Raw genomic sequence first — 14,970 nt, forward strand, 5'->3', positions numbered from 1 at the left:
AGTTATTTAGTTATTTAGTTATTTAGTTATTTAGTTATTTAGTTATTTAGTTATTTAGTTATTTAGTTATTTAGTTATTTAGTTATTTAGTTATTTAGTTAGTGAGTTAGTTTGAAATCATTGGAAATTATGTCAAACATTTTTTAACGTTTTTTCAAGTCTGTACAACTAATAAATTTACAATACAAAACTGTAATAGTTTAAGAATTAAAACATATCAGCAAAGTAATAAAGCAAAAATAATTAAATTTTTATTTAACAACAGCAGTTGCTTACTTGAAACTAAAGCAGAAAAACGTCATAAATGGCTGTAAACTAAATTTGAATTAAGATTCAGTTTTCTAAGAAAATTAAATAAAATTTAAATATAAATTTAAAAAATATGTACAAGCTACATTTAAATAACTTTACTACAATAACTAAGCAATATTAAAAAAAAAAGAAAGAATGAAATCTAAAAATGTATATAAGTAAAGAGAGAAAAAAAAAAGAAAACCCATTAAAATTAAACCATGATGATGCCCTTTTATTACAACAGCAACAAGTAATGGCAAAAGAATAGGAAAAACTTTCCCCCGTATGAACTATTAAAACAAAATAATAGTTATCTATGTTTACAGACTGACATGACTGACTGGCTGACGGTAGTTTGGCATTAAAATTTACAATTTACATCAATGTTACGCGTATGAGTACAGCCACTATACTATTAGATTTTACTAACTTGGTTATTTGTTCTAGTATGAGTAAATATTTTCACGTTATTTTTGTTTCAATTGCAAAAAAAAAACAAGAGTTAGAATTATTTTCTAATAAAACAAAAGATTGTTGCTTGTTTTATTTTTCATACTTTGTACTTTATACATAAATTTAAATTTAGATAAATGTTGAATAAAAAAGAATACTTGTTTGAGTTTATTTTTATTTTATTTTATTTTTTTTTTGTTCACATTCACCGGTAAAATTCAATTTCTATTTTAAACTTTGTATATTGTATGTATATTGCATTGTATTTTTTTCATTATTATGTTGCCAACAATTACCTTCAACACCATTAGAACAACAGAGTGGTAAGGTAAACAAAATTAAATGTATTGAATCTAAAATCTAAAAAATTTAATAAATTCTAAATTGTACAACAATTCACAGAGTTTGTAATATCTAACTGAACACAATTTCATTTTATATTTTCCACTCCTTTCAAGCTCTGCCTTTTGAACACATGTGCAAAATTTATACATGATTTAGTCATGATAAGAGTATAGTATGTTGTACCAACTACATACTTCATTCATTAGTACTCGTACTATAAACTCTATACTATTTAGAACACATAGTAATTTTTTTCAATTTTTAAACAACTGCTCATTGTATTTGTTTAAATACTAAAGCAAAAAAAAAAAATAAATATAAATATTTAGAGCAGCACAGTTATTTGCACCAAAATGCATTTGTGCATTTAAAAAACGCCACAAAAAGTGAACAACTGAAATAAACCAAAATAAGAATAGTTGTTGGAAATACCAGTCTAGTATCAGCAAAAAATTGCCTGCCTGTCAAATTATTTATATAGATTTTGTTGGTGAGTTTTTCCGTTTTTTAAACGGAATTAAAAGAGTGCTAAAAAAAATTATTAGATTAGATCTTAAAGCAGACTTTAAAATTCAAAGTGTTAAAGTCAAGTTTTAGTTAAAACGTTCCATGGCTTTCTATGGGATTAGGAATGCTATTAAAAAGCTTTTTAATATATTAAATGCTTAGATTAATAATCGATATTATTTTTATTAAAAATTTTTAATTAATAAATCAAAAAGCTTTTTCCCTAAAGAGATAACAATTTTTTTTCAACTCAAAAAAGCTTACTCTTTAAAATCGTATAAAAATATCTCTTGTAAAAACTTAAAAAGCTTTTTTTCGAAAAAGCTTTTTTGTTAAAAACTAGAAAAATTTATTTTACTTTAAAAGGTTTAAAAATATTGTTTATCCATAAAAAGGTATTAAAATGTTTTCTTTAAATATCTCAAAAAAAGCTTTTTCTATAAAAATTACAAAAATTATCTTTAAAAAATCTCCAAAAATATTTTTTATATAAAAAATTGCAGTTCGTTCAAACTTTTAACAGTTTCTTAAAGTTTTAATTATTCTCCATAAATTTCTAAAACATTATTTTCAAATTCAACAAGTAATATCCCCGAGGGTATGAACTAAAGTGCCCTTTTATATTAATTATTTATTACTGCCATTAATTGCAGCTTTTTTTGTAAAAGCCGCAACATTCTTCCAAATATAATAAAGATCTGTCTTCTTTTACCAAGAGCCACAAGAAAACAGGCACAAGTTCTGATGATAAAAAATTACTTAAAAAAGAGTTTTTTCAACTCCTTAGGCCAAACACCTTAACAAGTGCAAGTTTAATTATAGAAATAAAAGCCACATTCTCAGCTTTCAAGCTGACAAAGTAAAATGCATTACAAAAGAATATAAAAAAGCCTAAAAACTAATTGCTGTAAAAATGATAATTATCTATAAAATTACAACAAAAAGCTTACATAAATTAAACATAAAATGAAGTTTAAAAGCACCAACACAACGACACAACAAGAAGTTTTCAAAAGAAATTAAATACAAAAGACTAAAGAAACAAACTTTAAATAAGTCGCCCAAAAAAAAAAAAAAGAAAAACAACTGCTTTGAACGAACAAAAATATTAATGATGCTGTTTAGGAAATTCAATGTTTAATACCAAATACAAACAAAAATTGTAATAAATATTATTGTTTTTTTTTTGAGAATTTCTGTTTCTGTTTGTCTGCATTTTCTATATAGTGGAAACAATTAATATGTGGCCTTATTTTTCCTGACGTTTTAACTGAAAAACAAAAAACAAATGTACATATGTATGTTTGTCTGTCTTTCCATATGTTGCTTTAAAAGCTGTAACGCGGCTTGATACTCTGTTACCAGAACCAGTAACATGAAAAAATAAAAGTAGCTGGTAAAACTCTTTGATTACAACTACATATACACATACACATACATACTTTCAAAATTAAAGTACTAATGTTTTCTTTTGATGAATAAAAAAAAAATACAGAAGAAATGTATTTTTTTTTTTATTCATCATCATCTCCAGCTCAAGTTTGTTTTCCATTAGTCATTGAATAATAGTTTTAGGTTTTACTTTTCAATTAAAGCAAAAGTTTTCTTTTTGTATGTCAATGTTGTTCTTTTTTTTCTCTTCTCTTAATTGTTGTTCCACAAATTGACCGAAATTTTTAACTAAAACGCTTTTAGTTTTTATTTTGGTTGCATTCAATTTCCCATAATTTGTTAAACAAGTCTTAAGTATCTGGTAGAACAAGTGAAATTATGTTTTAAAGAAGTTATTTAGTAAAGTGAAAAAAAACATTTTGTAAAAGATAATTTTAATTTAAGAAGCATAATTTATTTAGTAGATTTTGATTGATTAAATTTTAATAGTTTTTATTGAGGAGAAATTTTATTAATGAGTTTGAATTAATGTTTAATGATTTGTAATGAATTAACAAAAATCTCTAGGTAATTACAGATTTATGTAAAATTTACAAAAAAAGTATTTTTTTGTAAATTTAATAATTGTGGGAAATGTTGTGGTGAATATGTTATGTTACAAAAAGCTTTATTTTCAGGAACTTGAACAAATCTCTATCATTAAGACTTCCATAAAGACAGTCGTAAAGCTTTCGCTACTGAGTGGGAATCCTTAGCGTTAAGATTCCTACCTTAGACCAGAGCTAGCCTATTGAAGAGCAGGCTTGAATGTATAAAAACTTTTTATATTTTGAAAATATTTCGTTGCTTAATTTTTATAGAAAATGGTTCCAACATCATTTTTATTTAAAACGATAAAAAAAGCTTTTCAATTTAGAATTATTAAAGTGAATAATAAGTGTAATAAATAAAATAAATAAAATGAATAATTGAACAAAACTAATAGAAAAAAACTAAATTTAAATAATAATCTAAATCTAAAAGGTATTTCGTAACATAAAAAGCTCACAATGCACAAAGGAAAATATAGCTTTGAAACTTTTTTAACAAATAACTTTTAAATAAAAGCCTAACAATTTTTTTCTTCAAAACACTATTTTTCAAAAAGTTTTTCTTTAAAATGTTCAAAAACCTACTTTGGCCGAAAAGCTTTTATATAAAAAATATTCGAAAAGCTTCTTTTTGATACAATACAAAAAAGAAAAGTTTTTTCATGAAAAGCTCAAAGATTAAACAGCATATTTTTATGAAGTCAGAAAAGCTCTTTTTTATATAAAGGTTTTTCCTTTAACAAAAAAAAAGCTTTTATATTGAAAACCTCCGAAAAGCTTCTTCCTGTAAAATTGCAAAAATATTGAAAAGCAATTTTCTTAAAAGAAACAGAAAAGCTATTTTGAATATAAAGCTTTAATTTGATTATAATTGCAAAAAAAAAATAAAAGCTCAAAACAGCCAATTCCCTTTAAAAGCTTAAAAAAATTTGTTCCTTAAAAAGCTTTTTCTTCAAACTTCAAAACAAAAAAATATTTTTTACCTCTAAAAGCTCAAAACTAACTTTTTACTTTAAAAGCTCAAAAACCGTTTTCCTTTTAAAGCTCAAAAACACTGCAGAGATATTAATAATAAAGTATGAAAAAACTTTATTTTAGAAACTTCAAAAAGCTTTTTTTTTAACTATGTTAAAAAACTTTTCATTTTAAAATTACAAAAAAATCAAAAAACTTTTTCCTTTAAAAGCTCGAAAAAACTGCAAAAATATTAATATAAAGTTGATTATTGTCATTTAAAAGCTTGGAAATGTATTTTCTTACAACATATTTAATAAGTTTTCTTAACTCAAAAGGATTCTGTTTAATAAAGCTCCGCAATGTTTGTTGTTTTATAGTTAAAAGTTTTTTTTTTTGGGTAATTATAACAACAAGTTGTATGATCTTAAAGTTAATTTCTTTAAAAGTGTATTTTCTTCAAAAAATTACTTTAAAAAAGCTTAAAGCTTTAACTTTTAATGTTTTAAAGAAACATTTTTGACAATTGACCCACTTTTGTTTATATAATCCATTGATATAACAAAGTTCTAACTAATTAAAAAATAATCTTAAACATAAAATTAACAAACTTTGTTTTTTTTTCTTATTAATTAATCAAAAACTAATTAAATGAAACATTTAACTATTTCAGCAACAGCTTGTTTTCTAAGAACTTAAGCAACCGTTAGATTTATTTTTAAGATAAATTTTAAGATTTTTAACAAAAAAAAGTCTAACTTACTACCCCACTGTGACTGCTGAAAATATTTGAACTTCTTAACAGTTATAAAACACAATCAAAACATGAATCAGCCAAAAACAAAAAAAAAAGAAAATCTATAAAATATTCAAAACTTACAGCTGGCTAATTTGCTATAGAACCAAATAAGAAAGAATAAGAATATTTAATTGAATTTTTTGTTTCCTTAAACACCAGAAAGCTTTTAGTAGTTTGGGCATAAATTGGGTTGTACTTTAATTAAAAATATAGAAAAAACGTTACTTGCAGCTTTTTAAACAAATGTTCAAAGGCAACATCATCATTATCATGTTTTCAACCAACAGAACCATAATTCTTAGAGATAGAGATTTGGGTTAAGTTACCAACTGCTTAAAGTTAAGACAGAAACGTTTTTGAGGGCTGCAGTTAATAAATTTGATTTATGACAGCAACGTGATTTAAAGGAATTTAACAAATTTTTTGTGTTTTGTTTTTTGAGTTTAATTAGCAATATTTTTTATATTTTTGTAATATAAGTAATATTTCATTTTCATTTTTTTATTTTAATTACAGATTTATGCACAAGAGTCTGCCTCACCCGAATTTGCACCCCATGTCTCGGCCACCTGTAAAGCGGGCACCATGAATATTAAAGTCAAATTGGATGGACCCTATACGGGTGCAGTACATGCCCGTGATCATCGTACACCAGCCTGTATGGCCATGGGCGATGGTTCCGATTCAGTGGGTTTTAGTATCAATATTTTAGCCAAACAGGGATCGCCTGACTATTGTGGTGTTTTGGTCAGCAACGTGAGTGGATACAATAATGTAAGCTAATCATGTTGCTTTTACTAAAAAAAACATTAACTATTAACTACATTTTTTGCTTAAAAACAAATTTTCAACAAAAGGAAAGTAAAAGAGGAAATATTTCAAAACCTTATCAATTTTCTTAGTAAATCAAGTCGAACTTTTCTATTTAGTTTTGCTGCAGCTGCTGTTGCTGTTGCAGCATAAATGTTGCAGAAAAATTACTTTACATAAACACTTGAAAGCTGTATGTATATTGAGTATTTTGCTTTATTGTTGCATTACATAATAACTTTGTTAAAGAAAAATCACACTGACTGAGTCAATGAACGGGTTTTTTTTTGTTTGATCATTAAACAAAAAACAGGGAAATTAATAGAAAAAAAAAAACAACAACAAATACAAGAGGGTAATAAAGTAGAAAAAAATAAGTGAAATTTATGTGTTTTTAGTGTAATAATTGTAGTTGTACTAGTTTTATATTTTTCCCCAATTTCCATAATAAACACATTTCATTTTGGCGCTCTAGACAAAAGACAAAATCAAATGAAAACAAAAGACTTGGACAACAAACTTGAAAATGCGTAGTTTCAAGTTTTGTGTGTTTTTGTTTTCTTTTTTTGTTAAAATCTCTAACAATTCAGTTGTTAGGTGCAAAAAAACAAAAGACTTAGACAACAAACTTTATATTGCGTAAATTATTCATACATTTTATTATTAAAAAAAAACAAAATTCACACCGGAAAACAATGCAAAATATAAACTGCCTAATATTAATTGTGTGAGAAAACTTAAAACTTGTTAAATAAATGTGTTAATAAGTAAATATATTTTGTTTTGCCAACTAAAATGGTTTAAAAATAACTTTATGCTTATTAAACTTATTAATTTTATTTAAAATTAGCATTTCTTAACTTTTTTCTCCTATTAAAGCTTGGATAAAGAACAAACTTTATTCTTTTGAAAAACAGCTATTTTAAAAGTACTTTTATACAATTTTGGTTAAATTTTTTTTGGATAATAAAATTGTAGAAAATTATTTGTTTATTTATTTCAACATGGATTGCTCTTAAATTTTTTTAAAGAAAGTAGTTTCTTCACATGTATTTACATGATTCTTAAACAAACATTTCTTTTATTAACTAAATAAATAGTTTATCAATAGATTTTTATTTATATTTTTAAGACAGAGGAAACGTTTGTTTATTTTTTTAACACTAACTTGGCTTACAAATACAACAATAAAGTACAAAACTACTTATGCAATCAAAAACTAAAGATTGAGATCTCAAGCTTAAAATGCCTACATCGTTTTAACAAAAAAGCTTTTTTAATAAAAGCTTTTTTTATAAAGAGTTCAAGTAAATATTTTTTAGGAAAGTTTCTTTTTAAAAAAAATAAAAAAAACGTTATTCTCTGAAAAGGGGTTTTTTTTGAAAAGTTCAAAAACTAGTTTGAAAAGGCTTAAAAAAAATGCAAAATGCGAAAAAAGCTTTTTCAACTAAAAACTGTTTTAATGCAATGCTTATAGAAGCTTTTTCTTTAAAAAGTTCAAAAAAGCTTTTTCTATGAACTAAAAAAATTTTGAATGTAAAAGCTTTTTCTATAAGAATTTTAAAAAAATCTTTTTTTATTAAGAGTTTAAAAAAGCCTTTTCTATGACCAAAAAAGTTTATTTTTTAAAAAAGCTGTTTTATAATAATTTTTAAAAAATCTCAAGGAGCAGCTTTGTTTAAAAAGCTTAAACAAAAATAATAATAAATTTTTAAAACTTCAAAAATATAGTTTTTTATTAAAATGCCAAAAAGGCTTTTAAAAGTTTTTTTTTAAGCTTACTAATAAAGCCTTTTTTAAAAGCATTTTCTTTTAAACGTTTTTTAAGCTTACTAATAAAGCCTTTTTTCAAAAACTTTTTCTTTTAAAAGTTTCTTTTTTAGCTTTCTAATAAAGCTTTTTTTCTGTTCAATTTGAGAAAGTTTAATTTTTAAAATCTAAAAGCTTTTTTTGAAAATGTTAGAAATATTTTTTGGTAAAGCTTGTTTTTAAAAGCTTTTTCTATATTAACTTTGTTTAATAAGCTTAAACAATAAGAAATAATAAGCTTAAACAAAATAAGAATGATTTTATCAAAAACATCGACAATATAGTTTTTTATTAAAAAATCTTAAACAACAAAAAAGCTTAAAAAGCTTTCTGTTTTGAAAAGCTCTATAAGAGCAAAGATTTAAAAGTTCTTATTGTTTTCCTTTGTTTGAATTAATTAATACGTCAAAATAATAAAGTTTGTAAAAAGTAAAAGGTAAAACTAAAAAAATTTATACTACCAGTGCACAAGAAATAGGTGCGATAAAGCTTTACATAAACAACCCTTATCACCATTCTGGTCATTCGTGAAAGGTATAAGAAGATTTCTGTTATAAGGCTAATCTATACGAGGAAAGCTTTCATGCAAAAACTTGATCTGCACTTCAGGGGATAGCAAAAATTATGTTTTGAACTATAATATATTTCTCCAGACCTTGAAATAACTATAAATTTTGTAATTTAACTTAGACATTTTCTTTGCCATTATAATTTGCTTAAACTTTTAAAACAATTAATTATTATTGTAAAACAAAGAATGAAATCAATAATTTAAAAAGTAATTTACAACAATTGTAAGATAAAAATCTTCTAGCGACCATTATTAAGACAAATTAGCAAATTTTTTTTCTTAAAACAGCAAAAAGAACAAAATGCACAGTTTTAGTTATCACAAAACAAAAGACTTAGAAAACGAACTACTTTTAGTTTTGTTATGCCCGGATTTATGTAAATCTTTAAGGTTTAAAAGTAAACTTTACTTAAAACGATTTAGAGGCAATAAATTTAATTTTTTCTTATTTTATGTTTATTTGTTAAAAATCGCGCAGTAAAAAAAAAACAAAAACCATAAAAATATTTTTTGCATAGTTTTTCGTTTTGTCATACTTTCAAATGGAGCACATGGACTGGATAGAGACGCCTAGTAGTTAGACAGACGGACGGACGTCTTATGGACGTAACAGCTATAAGTCTAATAGAGGTTTTATTTTGTGTTGTTTAAACAACAAAACGACCTGAATACAAAGACTTTAAACAAACATAAACATGTTTTGAAAACTTAAATGAAATAAAATACATAAATATGTTGTATGTTTAAGTTGTATGGGAGTTTGTTTGTTTGTTTTTTAACAATTTTGAAAAAAAAAAGAAACACACACACATACAACTGAAGGAATGACACTCCCTTAAAACAAAAACCAACATTAAATGAAAACATTAACAAACAGCCAAAGTCTGTTAGAAGTTTTATGGGGAAAACTAAACAGAAAAAAAGAAACAGATTTCTGTGTTTGTTGTTTTTTTTCTAGGTGCAACAATAAATTATTTAAAGTGGCCATAAACTATGAATTGTGTTGTATGTATGTAGATTGTTGAGCGGAGTAGTGGTCAGGATTGGTTTGTCTGTAGCATGAAGTTTTAAGACATATCAACATGTTTCTCTTTCATTTCATTCTTTTGGAGTTGGACGTGTTGGTTGTAGGTTGCCAAAATATAATATTGTTTCTTTTTTTCTTATTCGTTATGAATATTTAGCTTGTAGCCGCTGTTAACAACAATCAACACCTAGATTTTCATTATTCTGCTGTGTTCTACTCATTCTTTGTTAAGATTTTAATTCTTTTTGTATGTTAAACGTGCAAAAACAGAAATAATTTACCTTTTTTTTTGCAAATTATAAGATTTAACAAAGGAATAACAGAGCTCTCCATAAGCTGTCTTTTGTGTTTATTTTATGACACAATATTTTGCTGGGTTTTCTACAAAATAAATTCCCATAAAATTTTATGTTAATGTCCTACAATTTTCAACTACATATTTATCTCAACAAAATCAAATTTTATCACTTTAAGCTAATTTAATAATCGAATCGACTCCATGATTAATAAAGGTTATTTGCAACTACCAAAAGGATTAATAAGGCCAAGTAAATGGCAGAGCAAGCAAATACATATATAAGTACCTAATAAAATATCAATATAATAAACACCCTAAAAACAAGCTTAACCATTGACAGCTTCAAAGAAACACTAATAAATTATTACTAAATGCTCAATTAATTCACATAAACAGCTTTTTAGCATAGCTTCGTAAATTTAATTCTAAAAATTATTTCTTTGGAAATAAATTTCACCGTCACAAATTAAAAAGTTGTCATTTAAGCAGTTAATTTATAATCCCCATTAAAGCTTCTTTATTATTAATGACCAACTACATTTAATTGTACTTAATTTATTAATAGTTAATAGTAGTTACTAAATTTATTACTTTTATTTAATATCTCATTTTGCTAAATTTGTTTTTTTTTTTCATAAATTTATTTCTTGTTTAGCGCACCGAAGAAAGATCTATACAATTGGCGGTAAGAGTTCATAAAACTTTGGAATTGGCAGATGATAAATTTTATGTGATCACTTGTGGCAAGGCGGGTTTTGGAAGGTGAGTTGGAAAAGTATATAGTATTTACTTTATGATTGGTTGCAATTAAACAAATTAATTTTATAATATTTCAGGTCTAGTTTAGTTGTAGTTCAATTCTAGTTCAATTCTAGTTCTAGTTCTGTTCTAGTTCTGTTCTAGTTCTGTTCTAGTTCAGTTCTAGTTCTGTTCTAGTTCAGTTTTAGTTCAGTTTTAGTTCAGTTCTAGTTCAGTTCTAGTTCAGTTCTAGTTCAGTTCTAGTTCAGTTCTAGTTCAGTTCTAGTTCAGTTCTAGTTCAGTTCTAGTTCAGTTCTAGTTCAGTTCTAGTTCAGTTCTAGTTCAGTTCTAGTTTAGTTCTAGTTCAGTTCTAGTTCAGTTCTAGTTCAGTTCTAGTTCAGTTCTATTTGGGTTTGAAATTTTTGTGAGAGTAAAGTTTTGTGAGAATAAAATCACTGAAATCAGTCACTTATATGTTCACTTCTTATTACCTAATAACGGTGGTGATCACAGAAAATTGTAAAACACAAAGTGGTCAAAACTACTGATCGTTTTAAAACTCCAGTTGCATTTTTTTTTTTTTTTTTTGTATTTCAAATAAAAAATCTATAAATACTTATGTATATTTTTAATTGAATAAAAATTTCTTGTCTTGCCTCTTTTGGCCATTAAGTATATTTTTGACTTAAATAAGTGTTATTTTTTAAAAACACTTCATTGTCAGTCCAAATCTGTTACAGACACAAAAAAAGTGACTTCATAATGTTTGAAACTTAAAATTACGTGGGTTTTGCATAATAATGTTTTATTTTTTTTCTTTTATTTATTTAATTTTTACTCTTATATATTTTCTGCTATTTTGTTAAAAATCATTGAACTCCGTATTAAAGAAAGTAATGCATGTAGGAGTAGAGCAAATATAACTATTTCTACTGAAAACATTAGAGGTGTTCTCACTTAAAAAAATTATGTTTCAAATGCAAAATTTTAACAAAAATATATCAAAAATTTCCTTTACCAAAATTGTTAAATATTAACAAATACGCAATTAAACTTATTTTGCCAAACCATTTACGCATTGGAAAATTTATATAAAATATTGTTTCGGAAAACAACAAATTGTTATAAATATGTATTTAAAAAAAAAGCTAACAAAAAAAAAAACAAACTAAGGGAAAACTGCCATAACTATAAAAAGTAGTTATAAACAAATATAATAAAAAAAAATTAAATAATAATTTACGCTCTGTTAAATACATTTTGCTGATACATTTAAGTTTAACATGATTTTTAGTTGTTGTTTTTTGATAAATATTTTTTTTAATTTAAGTTATTGTATTATTTTTTGTTTAAACCGGTAATACCACTGTTAAACAATGTTTGCCATTTGTATTTAGTTGTGAACCAAAATTCAATACCTCAGCGATACTAATAAAATACTCGAGTTTTTGTTGAACCTCTCTCTACGCCCCGTAAGCTCTTTTCCTAACTCTACACTTGGACAACTGTCCATGCATAACCTGCAAAAATATTTAGATTGCGCAATTGTTAGGAAAATTAAATAACAACAGAGTAACTACAATAACAACAGCAACAGAAAGAGCAGCAACATGAACTAAAACAAAATGAAACGCCACTAAAATTGAAATTATTTATATGTAACAACAATGCTGTTGTTTACTTCCATATTTTGTTTAACAAAACTTTTGTTGAAATCAATTTGCACGCTACAGCCCCTTGGCCAACCTGAGAGGGTTGTCTTGAAATGATTGCTAGACGTTTGTAATATATAATAGTCGTATTGTTGTAAAATAATATGCGACAATAAAGTCATTTAACAATTAATGTGATCAGTTACAGATTTGGAAATTTTAAAATATTGAATATTAAATTTAAAAAATTTCGTCTAGAAATTATAAAATTGGACCGGTTAATGTTTATATTTTCGACTAGAAATTCGACCCGTTACTAGATATGATTTCGACTAGGAATAGGTGCCAGTTATTGTTTATGATTTAGTTTAGGAATAGGCCCGTTGCGGGCTCGATTTTGTATAGTATTTGTTCTCGTTACTATCACTAGTTGTTGGTTCTAGTTTAGACTAGAAATTGGGCCAGTTATTGGCTCTAATTTCGTATAAATATTGTATAAGTTACCGGTTCTAAATTCGACTAGAAATTAGGGCAGTAATTTGCTTTGATTTTGTCTAGAAATAAGGCCAGTTTTGGTATAGAATTTGGACTCGTTACTGGCTCCAGTAAGTAACTCAAATTACGAGAAATCTGGTAAATCAATGACTATAATTTCGATTAGAAAGTGGCAGTTACTGGTCTAGATATAAGACAGTTTCAGGCTCATTATTATCTCTAGTTGGTTGTTACAATTTTGACTAGTAATTGGATCAGTTATTGGATCTAATTTCGTCTAAATATTGAACAAGTTTCTGGCACTAAATTCAACTAAAAATTAGATAATTAATTGAATTTGAATTTTGTCTACAAATTAGTAGAGTTACATGCATTAATTTTGCTCTAGATAGTGGCTCGAATTCCAACAAGAAATTTGATTAGTTACAGGTTATGACTTCGAATAGAATTAGGCCAGTTACGGACGGGGTTTTGCATAAAAATCGCGATCGCTATATTAACTAGAAATAGGACCAGTTTTTGATTCTAAATATTGGACCAGCCACCAGGCGAAGATCCAGCTCAAGCGTTTGGGAGGGGAGGAAATTTTATTTTTTACTTATATTAAATTCTTTTTATTGAAAAATTTTTAGTTTTGGATGGATTATTTCCCTTTTTCCCACCCATTGAATCCGCGCCTGCCAATTACTGACCCTTATTTTAACTATAAATTTAACAAGTTACAACTGGAAATTCGACCAGTTACAGGCTAAAATTTAGTCTAAAAATTAATCCAGATGCGAGCTATAGTTTTGTCTAGAAATTGGACTTGGTGGGTCCTGCTTCTTCAATTAATAGCATGTTGCAAAAATTGATAGTTAGGAGTGTATAGTAATAGCGTAGCGCTGTTTAAAAGTCGCCTTAAAACAACATAAATTTTCTTCTTTATAAATTGTTGCAAAAATTTGCAGTTAGTCTTAGATTGGTCATATTTGCCTCAAGGCATACAGCAATTGAACTGACATCAAAACAAAAAAAAAAGAATTTATAAAAATAAAACTTGCAACAATTTAATAATTTTTATTGTTTTTACTCTTTAACTTATGTATCTGTTTCTTTATATTATTTATTTTCATCATTACAATTGACAGGGATGACAACGCACATGTAGTTTTGAAATTCTTGCAGAATGATCGACGTGTAAGAGAAACGGTTTATGGTCATGAATATAAAATACGTGCCGAGTTTACTAAGCCAAATGGTAAGTAACCAAAAATAAAATACAATAAAAACAATAAACCACTGATAAACAGCTTATAAATATCTGATTTCTTTCCAATACAACTAATATTGAAATTGCACAAAACTTTAAGCAGTGCCTGTTTAAAACTAACGAAATTTTGCCTAAGGCCTACTAAGCTTTCTTAAGTGTTTGCTGTAGGTAAATTTAAGTAAGCAAACAAAAAAACTCAAAATTTATTTTTAAAATTCCACTTAAGTAAATTAAAAAGAATTTTGTTGTTTGTCTTATGATCTACTATTATGATTTATTGATTTACTTCCTCATTCTTAAAATATGTAAAAAAAAGAAATAAACTAGTTTATAAGAATCCAAGTGACACCAAAAGATTTGTAGGAATTTAGAATCTAAAATACTTTTGATTTTCTCTTTTTAGGTACTCATGGAATACGTGTGGGCAACTGTTTAGCTTTTGATAAGAAAAATCTTAGTTTACCTTTGATTGATGAAAGAGGGTGAGTTTTTTTTTTATTTTATAAGTATATTGTTGTGAATGTAAAATGTTTTTCAAATTTCATATATAGCTGCCCCTTGGATCCTGCCATTATCTCACGTTTTGTACCCAGTGCCGATGGTAACTATGCTGAAGCCACCATGAAATCTATGTTCAAATTCCCTGAAGGTAAGCTAAAAAATTTATCGATGTACTCTCTAGTCTATAGTCTAGTCTATAGTCTAGTCCACAGTCTAGTCTATAGTCTAGTCTATGGTCTAGTCTAGAGTCTCGTCTATAGTCTAGTCTATAGTGAAGTCTATAATCACGTCTATAAACTAGTCTATAGTCTAGTCTATGGTCTCGTCTATAGCCCAGTCTATAGTCTAGTATATAGTCTCGTCTATAGTCTAGTATATAGCCTCGTCTGTAGTCCAGTCTATAATCAAGTCTATAGTCTAATATATAGTCTAGTATATAGTCTAGTATATAGTCTCGTCTATAGTCTAGTCTATAGTCTAGTC

The 14,970-nt window shown here is 26.1% G+C and overlaps 1 protein-coding gene across 5 annotated transcripts in view; it reads left to right on the top strand.

Moving 5' to 3' along the window:
* Positions 1-14,970, top strand: part of LOC111684423 — a 35,220-nt gene that overhangs the window by 16,728 nt on the left and 3,522 nt on the right. For 4 of the 5 annotated variants that reach the window (XM_023446590.2, XM_046948684.1, XM_046948685.1 and 1 more), the window contains 5 exons: positions 5,851-6,108; positions 10,505-10,611; positions 13,865-13,974; positions 14,390-14,468; positions 14,538-14,635. In XM_023446590.2, the coding sequence (XP_023302358.1) occupies positions 5,851-6,108; positions 10,505-10,611; positions 13,865-13,974; positions 14,390-14,468; positions 14,538-14,635 (652 nt within the window). The remainder of the gene's footprint in view (positions 1-5,850; positions 6,109-10,504; positions 10,612-13,864; positions 13,975-14,389; positions 14,469-14,537; positions 14,636-14,970) is intronic. The other variant, XM_023446591.2, reaches the window with a different exon arrangement.

Source organism: Lucilia cuprina, chromosome 4 (genome assembly GCF_022045245.1).
Source record: "Lucilia cuprina isolate Lc7/37 chromosome 4, ASM2204524v1, whole genome shotgun sequence".
Classification (NCBI taxonomy): domain Eukaryota; kingdom Metazoa; phylum Arthropoda; class Insecta; order Diptera; family Calliphoridae; genus Lucilia; species Lucilia cuprina.